The sequence below is a fragment of the Pongo pygmaeus genome, chromosome 19, assembly GCF_028885625.2.
Source record: "Pongo pygmaeus isolate AG05252 chromosome 19, NHGRI_mPonPyg2-v2.0_pri, whole genome shotgun sequence".
Taxonomy (NCBI): Eukaryota; Metazoa; Chordata; class Mammalia; order Primates; family Hominidae; genus Pongo; species Pongo pygmaeus.
Window position 1 is genome coordinate 55,358,751 of NC_072392.2, and position 13,096 is coordinate 55,371,846.

The 13,096-nt window shown below is 57.4% G+C and overlaps 2 protein-coding genes across 8 annotated transcripts in view; one reads left to right on the forward strand and one right to left on the reverse strand.

Moving 5' to 3' along the window:
- LOC129017018 (TBC1 domain family member 3G-like) lies at window positions 1-11,594 on the forward strand. Of its 5 annotated transcripts, none has more exons than XM_054457001.2 (14): window positions 1-671; window positions 2,102-2,174; window positions 2,337-2,419; window positions 3,705-3,744; window positions 4,227-4,400; window positions 4,757-4,864; window positions 5,195-5,304; window positions 6,552-6,600; window positions 7,126-7,246; window positions 7,960-8,054; window positions 8,453-8,518; window positions 8,981-9,080; window positions 9,451-9,603; window positions 10,585-11,594. In XM_054457001.2, exons 2-14 carry the CDS (start codon window positions 2,103-2,105, stop codon window positions 11,079-11,081), a joined length of 1,668 nt encoding a protein of 555 aa, XP_054312976.2. In that variant the 5' UTR covers window positions 1-671; window position 2,102; the 3' UTR covers window positions 11,082-11,594. The 5 variants fall into 5 exon arrangements, with proteins under 5 accessions (XP_054312976.2, XP_054312977.2, XP_054312979.2 ...); XM_054457002.2 differs by having other exon boundaries at window positions 4,227-4,304; window positions 10,585-11,592; XM_063655566.1 differs by lacking the exon at window positions 1-671 and having other exon boundaries at window positions 2,089-2,174; window positions 4,227-4,304; window positions 10,585-11,020; window positions 11,064-11,251.
- LOC129017021 (unconventional myosin-XIX-like) overlaps window positions 5,670-13,096 on the reverse strand; it is a 25,415-nt gene continuing 17,988 nt past the window's right edge. For all 3 annotated transcript variants that reach the window (XM_063655570.1, XM_054457012.2, XM_063655571.1), the window contains exon 7: window positions 5,670-6,301. In XM_063655570.1, the coding sequence (XP_063511640.1) occupies window positions 6,053-6,301 (249 nt within the window). In that variant the 3' untranslated portion in view covers window positions 5,670-6,052. The remainder of the gene's footprint in view (window positions 6,302-13,096) is intronic.

A 13,096-nucleotide genomic window follows, 5' to 3' on the forward strand; every position in this document is an offset into this window, starting at 1 on the left:
AGAAGAGTGAGCCCCTAGTGTGTGCCCAGCACTTTCCCACATGATCCTCTAGCTACAGTATCCAAGGGTCATGGAGAGAAATACCCAGTTAAAATATCAGAAATGAAGAAGTGATACCATTAGAGACACTAAAAAGACCAGTAGGTAATAGTATTAGCTTTTGTATTCTGAGATCCAACAGCAGCAGTCACTTCCCTCCACCCCTATGAGTATCCCAGGACCACCCTGGGCAGGGAAGGCTGAGGTTAGGGAGCACCCATGGATGCTCTGATGCTGGCCCTGGGCCTCGGGGGTGACAGTGATGAGGAACTGGGTGCACACATGAGTGGGGCAGCCGGGCCTCGCCAGAGAAGCAACACACACGTGTACAGACGTGTTTACCCACATACACGTGTGCACGCACGTGCACAAACACATCGCAGGCAGGCATGTTGACGCCTCAGGCAGCGGAGGACCCTGACTATGGGCCCTGCTGACCCGGGCAAGGCCCCATTGTGATGCGTGCCATGACCTCAGAATGTCACTGGTGCTTAGCACCTATCCGCTCTCTGGCCTGCCTCAGTGTTCTACAGCAGTTACACACAGGCGGTGGTATCTGTGAGCAGCTCTGTGGACTCAAAGGTTTTCTCCCTGAGAGGCATAACCCAGGCCAGCTGATTCATCAGAATCAGGTGAGTGTGACCTGCTCTCTTCCCTCCAGGTTGACTTGGGGACAGTGGCTACGGTGTGGGCGGTGTTGGCGTCTGTGGGGCAGCTACCGAGGAGGGTCATCCCTGAGCACTCACCAGGCGCCCGTTCTACACTGCCCGTGTAGACGATTGGCTCTTTCGTCCTCATGGTGGCTTCGTAGAGTGGGTGCTGTTCCCAAATGTACCCATTCGACAGATGAGACGTCTGGGGTCAGAGAGGCAGTAACCGGCCTGGGAATCCAGACGTGACCCTGAGTTTTGCTCTCAGCCCTGCCGTGTGCTGTGCTGGAATTCAGGCCTGAACCCTGTGACCTCCCTGCCCTAGATCCCAAATCTGCCCAGGTTTCCGATCCCGATGGGGCAGAGCCTGGTCCTGGCAGAGCCACTGGTATAGATCCACTGTGGGTGGGGTGAATAGGACGGTCCTCAGAACACCTCTGTGCCCTAAGCTGGGTCCTGATGGTCGCTGTGGGCCCCACTGAACACACATGGTCCCTTGTCTGGGGGAGCCTGCTGCCCTTGGGCAGCTGTGGAAAATGAAGGAGCCCTGGAGGGCTGGCTGAGGGGAGACTATCTTCCCTTCTGTTCAAAGGGGTCCAGGCACTAGGTTTCTCCCCAGGTATTTCTTGCTCTGTGTGGTCCTCTTGAGGCCTCACCCTCCTTTTGTCCCGAGTATTCCCAGGAGGGATGGTCCATCCAGGTGTTCTCTAGGACCAAGGACCCAATGTTCTTCCTCAGTGACCCAGGAAAATGAAGTCTCCTCCTGTAGGGACAGCTCAGAGTGGTGGACTCCACAGTCCCTCCGCAAGAGATGTGGTTTCCATGGGTACAATAGATCTTTTTCATCCCCAAACTGAACACCCTCCTGCTCAACAGGCGTTATTCCTAAAGTGGATTCACTGTTCAGACTGAAGGGCCATGGTAGCCAAAGTGATGGGCGGAGTAGAACCGAGCAGTCAGGAGAGATCTTGTTCACTGTAGGAAACGGGGCATCTCTGTGGCCCTGAGCATCCCAGGAGGCCGAGTGTACAGAGACCTCTGGTCGCTGAGCCCACTCTGCCTCCACATCCCTGGAATAGCCCATCATGGGCCCTTCACCATTGGCAGGTGGAAACCATTCAACCTGCTGGGGCACGTGTGCCCCCATTTCATGGCATTTGGGGACAACAGGATTCTCTGTCTAGGTCCCACTGTACTCAAGTCCTTGGGAAGATGCCCACCCCTGCTTGGGACTTGAGACTCCAGAGACTCGAGCAGCTGTGGGCCACTGGGTCTGGCCCCTTTTTACCTGGGGGCCATGGTGGAATGGGGTTAACGCAGCCAGCCAGCATCTGGGAGCCCGGCGGGAGCGGTTCAGGTGTTCTCCGAAGCTGTCAGGTACAGTGTAACCTTTAGACAATTTTGTCTCACAGGATGGACAAGGTAGAGGACACGGACAGTTGGTGGGCACAAGAGCGAGAGGGCATCATTATGAAATACGAAAAGGTACAAGTCGGTCTGCTTCTTGGAGGGAGGCCTCTTCCAGTGCACCCTGGTCAAAGGGTCCTGCGCTCCCTAGGAGCACAGGGCAGGGATGGGTGTCCAAAGCCCCCAGGCCCTTGCACCCTTTACCTTGGACCCCTCAGCAAGGCTCCCTCTGGGCTACAGGGACACCGAGCTGGGCTGCCAGAGGACAAGGGGCCTGTGCCTGTTGGAATCTACGGCAACATTGATCACGTTGGAATTCTGCAGTGAGTCCTCTGCACTCCCCTCACCCCTAAAGCACCTGTCTCAGCTCAGGGATGGGTTTGCTTTTAGAAAGGCCTTTCTGATGCAGGACATGTCTCGCCAGGTCTGGTCAACCTCCTTTCCAGGGACAGAACTCCTCCCTGGCTCCCCTGCAGGTCCAGCCTGAGGTTGTTGTTAGGCCAGAGGTGTGGGGCCCATCTAGGGAGCCGGTGGGAATGGAGACTGGGCTAGGTCAGGCACCTGGGCTCTCAGCAGTTCTGTCGGCAAGTGAGCACAAGAGGAGCAGGGCAGCCTGAGGGTCTGGCTCTGTCTACTTGGAGACAACCCCAGTGAGATCCAAGGGTTGTGGCCACAGGGTGAGGGGACGCCTGGCCCAGCCGCGGGGCTGTTGTCCAGCAGGTCTCTGAGGGCCCACCTGCCCCTATTCTCCCCCATTCCCCTAGAGCTACAGCCCTCACTGTCCCATGAGGGGAAAAGGCATGGTGACAATGGAGGTTGCAGCCCTAGGAGAATGGGGGAGAAGATGGGCAGGGCCCCATTCTGGGCATCTCACGGTGAGGCCGGGAGGCAGCAGGGCTTGTGGCTAAAGACCCTGGGTCTGGTGCTGGGAAGGGATCTGGGGCCAGGTAAGAGGAGCCCAGCCAGAAGCGTATCCCTCAGGGATCATAAGATGGAGAGACAGAGGATCCCTGGGGAGGTAGGGTGGGAGGGAGCTGATGAGCCGTGCCACTTCTGAAATGCAGGTGTGTGGCTCGGGTGCAGGGACAGGCAGGTGGATGCCGGGAGGTCAGAACCTGCAAGGGCCTTGGGGCTGTCAAGTGGGATGGGCCCCTGGTGCACCCAGAGTACACCGGGCAGGTCTCAGGGCAGTCTCCCTTGACCCTGGTGGGGTGATGTGGTCACTCCCTGAGGGACTCCTGTCAGGGCCCGGTCGCCCACCGTGGGTGACCCCCATCCCATCTCAGGGCTAACCTTTCTCAGCTCCAGCAGAAAGCACCACCTGGAGTCCAGGGCGGGCAGCCCCACTGGGCAGCCTGACCACCTCCCACGCCAGGGGCCCCAGTAACCCCGGCCAGGCTGTCCCTGCACTCCTTCTTCTCCCAGGTCCTGCCCCTCCTGGGAGTCAGACCCACAGGAAGGCCCTTGTCCTCCCTTCCCTGTGCCTTCTCCTGGGCTGAGCCCTGAGCTGGATAGGGACAGAGCCAGTGCTTTCTAGGGGTCTGCTCCCAGGCTGGGGTGGCTCCAGGCCCCGTGCAGATCCTCAGCTCTCCCTGGGTTGCCTTACAGTGAGACGGAGCTGCCTCCTCTGGCTGCACAGGAGGTGAAGGTAAGAGCCTGATGCATGGAGGGGCTGGTCCAGGGACGTAGGGACTGGGCGGGTGTTCAGTGAGGCAGAGGAAGCAGCCAGCCTGGGCTGTGGTGGGTGAGGGCAACACGCTGTCACTGGGAGGGGCAGCAGTCCCTGCTGGACCTGACCCCAGGTTGCTGTTAACTTTGGCAGTTTGATAAAATTTTCAAAAGGAGAACACCGTCCTGGCTTGGGGGTGGCTGCGTGCTTGTGTCAGGACCCCACCTAGAGGCTGGGACCTAAGACTGCTGTGTCTGTGGCCTGAGGTTGGTACATCCTGGGGTCCCAAAGCCAGCCCACTGGTGCTCATTTGCTCAAAGGCTCTCAGCCCTTGAGGTCTGCCCTTCCCTGGCTCCTACCAGCTGGGTCCCACCAGGGCTCCAGAGCCCAAGAGCCAGCATCCACGGGCGGCTCTGGGAAGCCTGGCAGCTCCGCTAATTCCAACATGCCTCATTTGACAGAATCGGTGGGAGATGAGACGGACGAGCAAGTGGAGGAAAATGCTGGGAGAATGGGAGACATATAAGCACAGTACAAAAGTAATGTGTGGGGGGAGAGGCCCCCAAAAGCACTCTCTGCAGAGACAGGGGACAGGCACCCATGGCTGTGGCCTGGCACCGTCAGCCTCTCAGAGGGTGGGTGGCACACTGTCCTCGCCCGGAGGACTGCAGACCTGGTCGCCAGATTCCCTGCCTGTTCATGCAAGCGTCACCTTGCTGGGAGGGAATTTGAATCTAGGGCTGGGAACACCCAGAGCTCAAGGCTAGGGATGCCCTGGTGACCTGAAGGAAGGAAAAGGTTCAGATCAGAGTTTCGACTCTGAGTGTCCATCCACTCTTTCAGTCCTGGGAAGGGAGACCCTGTCCCAACTTGATTTCACCTCTACTGAGGAATCATGGGGCCAAAACCGACAATTTCCAGAATCCCCGGGCTCTGGTCCTCACTGGGGTCACCCTGTGGCCTGTGACACCAGTTTGTTTTCTGCCCACAGCTCATAGATCGAGTGTACAAGGGAATTCCCATGAACATCCGGGGCCTGGTGTGGTCAGTCCTCCTGAACATTCAGGAAATCAAGTTGAAAAACCCGAGAAAATACAAGGTACTCTCAGCCGGAGCACAAAAAACAGGACAGGCCGTGTCAGGGGCCCAGGTCTCCAGCTGGAGGGAACGTCAAGGCCACCCTGGGGGGCTGGGGGTGAAGGTCAGATGAACACCCTGGGCACAGATGGTTACACAGTCACCACAGAAAAACTCAGCTGTGGTGACCCTCCCTGGCTTCAGTAACAAGCCAAAATGCAGCTTTCTGCAGAAGGAAACCTTCCTTCTGTCCTTTCTTCCCGAAGTGCTGACTGTGGGCTGACTGCCATTGGGGGCAGGGAGGCTTCCTTCTGTTCTGAGGCTGCTTCCTCCTCTTGGCCCTGCCCTACAGATCATGAAAGAGAAGGGCAAGAGGTCATCTGAACACATCCACCAGATCGACCTGGACGTAAGCGGGACCTTAAGGAAGCATGTCTTCTTCAGGGATCGATATGGAGCCAAGTAAGCCTATGGGAGCCACAGGGCCCCAGGGGAGATGGAGTGAACGAGAGAGATGGGGGCTTCCCTGGAGCAGAAGCCAGGGTCACCCAGGAGGGATGAGAGAGCTGCCAAGAGCTCTCCTGGCCCAGGGAGCAGCCGGCACCATGAACTGAGCACCTCCCTGGTTCCAAGGCCTGGGTCAGACTGGAACATGTGGGGCCAGAACCCAGGAGGATCCTGAGGAGACAGAAGACAGCAAAGAAAATCATGCACAATGGTGAAAGGTGCTCTCCCTGACCCATGGGGACCCATTGTAGGACCCACAGGAGGGTGGCAGGATAGAGGGCCCATGAGCCCCCCCCCAGGCAACAATAACAGCAACCAAATGCTGGGAGAATTAGGGGTCCTGGAAACTCTCATGCAGGTCTGCTGGGAACATGACATGGCACAGCCACGTTGGCAGCCAGTTGGGCAGTGGCTCACAAAGCTCAGTGGACTTGAACCATGCATCCCCAAAGTGTCACAGATATTGAACCCACTGATTTGAAAACTGACATCCACATGAAACCTGCATGCCAGGTTCACTACTTGATTCCTCATCACTCACACACGGAGCCTTCAGGGATGGCCTTGAACATGGGAGAGCAAGGCTGGTCCTCCCTTCAAACGGAAGACCCAGTGAGAAAAGGGAAGGAGCCAGTGATGCCTGCACGAATGTGGGTAGATCCTAGATGCATTTTGCTAAGGGAAAGAAGCCAGACCCAATAAGCTACCACAGTAGGATTCCCATTCCTAGGTCATTCTGGAAAAGGGCAGACCATAGGGACTGAGAAGCAGTCTGGGTGGCCAGGGGCTGACGGATCAGGGAGAGGCTGGGTGCATAGGGGCCACCCTGGAGACTTGGAGGATGAAGGAGTCGCTCCAGGAGGGGCTGCAGTGGTGGCCGGGAGACTCTGCACATTGGTTTGCAACCGTGGAGGAACTGTACACCCACAGACTGAACCGGCGTGTGTGCAAACTGAAAGAAAAAAAAAATCATTCAGAGTGAAAAGGATCAGGCAAGTCACTGTACAACTAGGCTATTTGCATGTCACAGATGTGGATTTTACCGAAACATTTCTTCAACAGTCTCAGGCCCTGAAAAGCTCACTGCTTATCCGGTGAATCATCTGAACCTGAAATAGGATTTGCTGTTAGGCTGTGTAGACAAAGTGAAACTAACAGCATCTGCACAAACCAAACCATAGCCCCCTTTCTCTGTTTCCTAGGCAGCGGGAACTATTCTACATCCTCCTGGCATATTCGCAGTATAACCCGGTGAGTATTCCCGGCAGTGAGGTTCCCGGGCCGTATTTCCATATTCACAGGAGTGGGTGTCTGGTGGGGGTGTCGTTGCTTCTTTTAAAGTTAGTATTTGTGACCCACCAGGATATAGGAGGTAGGATTCCAGCTCACTGCTGGCATAAACCTCCAAGCAAGGGGGTGGTCTCAAGGGGTCAAGCTGAGACACAAAGGAGTCAGGGCCTGGACTCCTGCTGTCACTTGGGCCTGACCACCACTTCTCAGAACAAGAAATGATGCCCTCCTCCTGGGGCTGCCCCGAAGCCCAGGAGCTTGGCAGCATCGCACACAGGATGGTCCTATCGGCAGACATTTTGGACAAGGTGCTGAGGTGCCTGATGGACTTGGCTCTTGTCATGAAATGAATTTGCATCCTGGGGAAGCCTCTTCTTCAGAGGAAGCCTCTCCAGTCACCTCTGCCCTCTCCAATGACATGAGTCCTCCCAGGTGACCTCAGCCCTCCCAGGTGATGTCCTTCCATGGTGACTCTGGCTCTTGCAGGAGGTGGGCTACTGCAGGGACCTCAGCCACATCGCCGCCTTGTTCCTCCTTTACCTGCCTGAGGAGGATGCATTCTGGGCACTGGTGCAGCTGCTGGCCAGTGAGAGGCACTCTCTGCAGCGTAAGTGAACAGCTGCCCCGGGGACCTCCCGCAGCCAGAACTGGGGATGGCCACCCTGGCCAGGTGATCACAGCTTTCAGCCAAGGCACCCTCCTTGTGTCACCAGCTTGTTGGGAGACTTTAGGATGTCTCTGCTGAGGGTCCCACAGGAGTCCACGGCTGACCCCCAAAGCCCAAATCAGACGCCTTTCATCCCCATCAGCAGAGGGCATCTCATCCTCCCCGTGGCCACCCTCTGTGTCCTGGAGCCAAACCCTCCGGCTCTGATTCGGTGCAGCTGACTCTCCCCTCCCTGAGAGTCCTCCTGCCCTCCAGCTGCCCAGGCTCCTCCTGCCATTGGTGCCCATGAATGGGCCGACCAAGCCCAGGTGGCAGCATCTCCCCATCCCCTGTTCACTGGCCCGACCCCACTTCCAGGAGATGACCAGGAAGCCCAGCACCCACACAGTTCTGGCCACCCTGTCGTGGCCTCAAAGTCAGGTTTGCCCTTTTTGCACCCTGGCCCAGGAGGCCTCCAGGAGAACCTCCAGCCAGGCTCCAGGGAATGATCCCGCCCCACCTCCCCAGGGTAAAGGCCGCATGGTGGGGTCACCAGATGGGAGGGTGGGAGGCCTTGGGGTTTGGGGGCCTCTCCAGCTGCCCAGCTCTTGCAGCTGATGGCTCCACATCTTGGGGGAAGGCTCTGATTTCATGATGGGCTGGGGGCTTCTCAGGATTTCACAGCCCAAATGGCGGGACAGTCCAGGGGCTCCAAGACCAACAGGAACATGTGGTACCCACGTCACAACTCAAGACCATGTGGCATCAGGTGAGTTTATGGTCCCCTCAGCTCTTCCCAGAGGCCCTGCCTCCCATGGGGCTGTAAGGAGCAGGGGAGCTGGAGCCCCTCGTGGGGCTGGTGACTGGTTGAGTCCCAGCCAGGGCCTGACCTGGGACATCCGGTTCTCCATGGTCTGGGAGTTGGTTTCCTTTCCTCCTCCTCCTCCTCCTCCTGGAGGAGACAGAGGCACAGGGATGGGGGCCCAGCTCCCGCAGAGCAGGGCAAAGGGCAGTGTGTCCACCGGGAGTGTGGGAAGGTGACAGTGTTGTGGGGAGCTCTGGACACTGCCCAGTGTTCTGCACTAGGGGAAGGGTCTTCAGAGGCCCTGGAAGAGGGAGGTTTTTAGGGCAGCCCAGTGGCCTGAGCACCTCTGTTGCTTCCATCAGGACAAGGAAGGTCTACGTGGGCAGTGTTCCTCGTTAGGCTGCCTTATCCGGACACTGATTGACGGGGTAAGGAGGCATAGGGAGACCCTGGCTCAGGGACCCTCCTTGCCCTGCAGTGCCCTGCTTCCCCAGCCCGGGGGTCTGGCTCACTCCCAGCCCACAGGAGGCTCAGGCGGGTCCCCAAAGGACACACAAGCAAAACCCTCTGCCCAAGAGGGGTCATCCCAGGGCAATGGCTTGGGCTCAGGCCCAGCCTCATGGGCAGACTGGGCCAGGACCCACTTGAGAGGGCTCAGGGAAGCCTCAAGCTCTGGGCAAGCCCCTCTTTCCAGGAGCCACATCCCCACTCAAATGAGTGCCCCCCATGAGGAGCTGCAAGACCTTGTCTGACCCAGCGTCCTTGAGGGCTCAGGCGACCCTCATGGGGAAGGTCACTGACTCTGGAGACTGAAGCCCCAGCGTGCGAAGCTCGAGCCACCAGCCCCAGCCTGGAAGGACCAGGTTCTTTCACATCTGCTGTCCCCACAGATCTCTCTCGGGCTCACCCTGCGCCTGTGGGACGTGTATTTGCTGGAAGGAGAACAGGTGTTGATGTCGATAACAAGCATTGCCTTTAAGGTTCAGCAGAGTAAGTCTACATCCACCCAGTGGGGCCTGGGGAGCCCTGGGGTCAGACCCTGACTGGCCCGAGGGCAGCTTCCTCACACTGTCCTCATGATCCTCAGTTCTGGCCCAGAGGGAGGTCTGGCCAGGGGGGCTGGGCAGGACACTGTGACACCAAGTCCATCCCCCACATGACCCAGATGAAAGTCCAGAGTGTGGTGCGCACTTCCCTGCCCAGGTCGCTGCCCAGCCACAGTCTCCTGTGTATATCTGGACGCCTGGGGTGGCCACAAAAGGATCTGGCACCGCCCAGTGGGAGACTGAAGTGGCCATGGGGTATGAGCTGTGACCATTCCCAGGTAACTCTCCTGGCCTGATATCCACCCTGTCCCTAGAGCGCCTCATGAAGACGTCCAGGTGTGGCCTGTGGGCACGTTTTCGGAACCAGTTTGTTTACACCTGGGCCAGGGATGATGACACTGTGCTCAAGCATCTTAGGACCTCTATGAAGAAACTAACAAGAAAGCAGGAGGACCTGCCACCCCCAGGTGGGCTCCAGTGCCATGTCCCCTCCCATGTCACCCTCTGGGGTAGTCAATAGTAGGGGAGTGCCCGGGACCCGCAACATTACTACCTGGACCTTCCTCTTCACCTTTTCTTCCTCCTCTTCCTCCTGCACTCTAAGAAGGTACAGGAGGCCCACCGGTCTTCAGGGCAGGCGCTCAGGGCCTGTATACTGGACGTGCTGTGCATGCAGGAGGGGTATGTGGGCAAGACCCTCCAACAAGCCCCCTCCCACTTTCCATGGTGTCTCGCTCTCCCCCTCACAGGGCCCTCAAAGTTACTAGACAAGCCCAGGCCCATTTGTGGGAGACCCGACCCCTCCCTGCAAGCACCCACAGCCTCAGAGAGCAGCAGAGGCCCCACACACGTGCACGCTCCTCCAAGGTTGCCAGGACAACAAGCCTTGAGCCAGGGAGGCAAGGGAATCAGTGTCCCTGACCTACACAGCATTCAGGGAGAGGGCACAGGCGGGACCCTGGGCCCAGAGCCAGAACCAAGAGTTCAGCCAGATGTGGGAACGGTCAGTCCTGGCATGGACTGGGCAGCCCAGGAGGGCAGAGGGTGTCCCACGTCCGGGCCCAAAAACCCACTGCAGAGACGGGTCCCCATGTGAGGTGGCAAGGGGCTGGGTGACATCCAAGGCCCCACCCACCTGAGTTCTGACTGGGGGCCGTATCCCAGGCCCAACAGCCCTGGGACAATGGTGTGTGGCAGGAAGCCTCCAGCCAGTCTGAATCCTGGGGGCAGTCCCAGGAGCCACCCGCCATGCCACGACAGCTTCCCCACGCCAGGCAGCACACATCCCTCCCTCTGAGATCAGCAGACTACAGGCATGTCCTCAGTGTCAGGCCACGGGGGCTACACAGAGACCCCGAGGAATACAGAGATGCAGGCAGGTGGGGCCCAGCCCGGAAAGGCCTGCATGGGCTCACTGGAGACGCTGACCGCGTCTGTTTTCCTTTCAGCCAAACCCGAGCAAGGGTCCTCGGCATCCAGGCCTGCGCTGGCTTCACGTGGTGGGAAGACCCTCTGCAAGGGGGACAGGCAGGCCCCTCCAGGCCCACCAGCCCGGTTCCAGCAGCCCATTTGGTCAGATTCCCCGCCACGGGCACCTCGTTCTTCCACACCCTGTCCTGGTGGGGCTGTCCAGGAAGACACCTACCCTGTGGGCACTCGGGGTGTGCCCAGCCCGGCCCTGGCTCAGGGAGGACCTCAGGGTTCCTGGAGATTCCTGCAGTGGAACTCTATGCCCCGCCTCCCAACGGACCTGGATGTAGGGGGTCCTTGGTTCCCCCATTATGATTTCGAACAGAGCTGCTGGGTCCGTGACATATCCCAGGAGGACCAGCTGGCCACCTGCTGGCTGGCTGAACACCCTGCGGAGGGGGTGAGATTGGCTTTTACTGCACTGAGCCACAACGTGGGCATGGACTTCCCGGCCCTGCAGTGCACCCAGCACTGAATCCGACGAGGGCACCCCCTTCAGAGCTAGGGACGAGCAGCAGTGCGCTCCCACCTCAGGGCCTTGCCTCTGCTGCCTCCACTTGGAAAGTTCTCAGTTCCCTCCAGGTTTCTAGAAGCATCTGGGCCAGGGCTCATGGCTGGATGATTTCCCAAGGCTTAACAACCCAAGCAAGCTTCCCATCCTCGTTTTATTTTTTGTTAAACTTATGAAAATTTATTAAAGTGTGCAGCTTGAAAGACATGCACAGATGGAACACACCAGCCCCCAGATCACAAAGCCAACCATGCCTAGCCCCTCCCAGCACCCCCAGCCCCACGACCAGCGTTCTGAATTCTGATGACACCATGAGCCTGCCTTTGTACTTTAAACTCATGGAAGGATAACCACCTTCACGTTATAAAATAAATGTTTCCTGTTGAATGATTTTAGATTTTAGACAGAAATATTGAAAAGGCACTACAGTGTCCTCTTACACCTTCCATCCGGCTGCCCCTAATAATGACATTTTGTAGTCCCATGGCACATAAGAAATTTAGGCCAGGTGTGGTGGCTCACACCTGTAATCCCAGCAATTTGAGAGGTCGAGGTGGGAGGTTCAGGTTCACTTGAGTCTAGAAGTCTGAGACCAGCCTGAGAAACATAGGCGGACCCCGTCTCTAGACAAAAGTCAAAGAAATCAGCCAGGCATGGTGGTGTGTGCCTATAGTCCCACCTAGTCAGGAGGCTGAGGCAGGAGGATTGCTGGAGCCCATGAGTTCCAGGAAGCAGTGAGCCATGATTACACCACTGCACTCCAGCCTGGGTGACAGTGTGAGACATTAGCTTTTAAAAAAATTTAAGAAATTTAATGTGGGTACAATTCTATTAACTAAATAATAATGTGAACTATTATCTATGGTTATTAAGGCTAGAATTATCCCATTTCTGTCTAACTTCTCGTACCTGTCCCAAGATCCCACCTTGGACTCACCCTCTGCCTTCAGCTCATGTCTCTTCAGCTTCCTCCAGATGGTCCAGCAAACACACACCTGGGCTGAATGGTAGAGCTGATTGCTCATACACGAGGGTAGACTGGTGGGCAGGGATTTTCAAACTTATAGAGTAAATGAGTTTTCCATGGTGTTCTGGAGAGCACCGTTTGAGAAACTCTTTGACAGTGAATCTAGGCCTCAATATCCATCAGATGCTCTAGCTTGACTTTTGCTCAAGCTCAGTGAAAACCTGCTCTGCCGGGTGCACGTGAAAGGGGCAAGGATGAGCAAGATGTAGATAAAGAAGACAGGACACAGGGGGTCTGTCTCAGCTCTATCCCCTGCCTTCAGCACTGAGGGATGAAATCCAACACTTAGGGAATGGTGGCCATGTGCTGGGCCAGGCCCGGGCTCTGAGGATCTGACACTGAGTGATGCAGAGCCAGGCCTTGCCCTTGGGGAGCTCTCCAGCATACACCTCCCTCTCCCCTCCCAGCGCCCTGCAAAGCAGGCGTCAACGCCATTGTTAATGCACAGAGGAGGAACCTGACTGTTAGACCTGGGTTTTCCAGGGTTGCACGGCTCCTGGGAGACAGATGTGACCCTGAGGGCAGGGCACAGGCCAGTGTAATGCCAGGATGGAATGAGCTATGATCTGTGCCATGTAGAGGCATGGGCCAAGGTGGGACTGACTGATGACCAGGTCAGCCAGGTTGCTGAAAACACTCTTGGGTCCTCACCTGCCGGTTCCCAGGAGTCTGGAACTGCCAGGACAGTGGTGGCAGGTCCCCCATCCTCAGCTGGGTGGGCCTGGATAGAACAGCAAGGCGAGGGCACATTTCCCCGGCCATTCCCTCCAGGCACAGCTGTGACCTGCTCATTCCAATTTTGTGGAAATATTTCCACACACACAGAATTGCAAATAGCAGTGGACATGGTGAGAGGCGTTTGGACATGGGATAGGCAGGATTTTGGAGGCAGAGCCTCCAGGGCTTGCCAATGGGTTAGCTGCAGGGCTTGAGAGGGAACGGAGAATCTGGG

Bases quoted from the DNA above. Each gene is read 5' to 3' on its own strand.
- LOC129017018 (XM_054457001.2), top strand. From the start codon at position 2,103: ATGGACAAGGTAGAGGACACGGACAGTTGGTGGGCACAAGAGCGAGAG. The intron at 3,745-4,226 runs GTAAGAGCCTGA...CTCATTTGACAG, and splicing joins TGGCTGCACAGGAGGTGAAG to AATCGGTGGGAGATGAGACG. The intron at 4,865-5,194 runs GTACTCTCAGCC...CCTGCCCTACAG, and splicing joins AAAACCCGAGAAAATACAAG to ATCATGAAAGAGAAGGGCAA.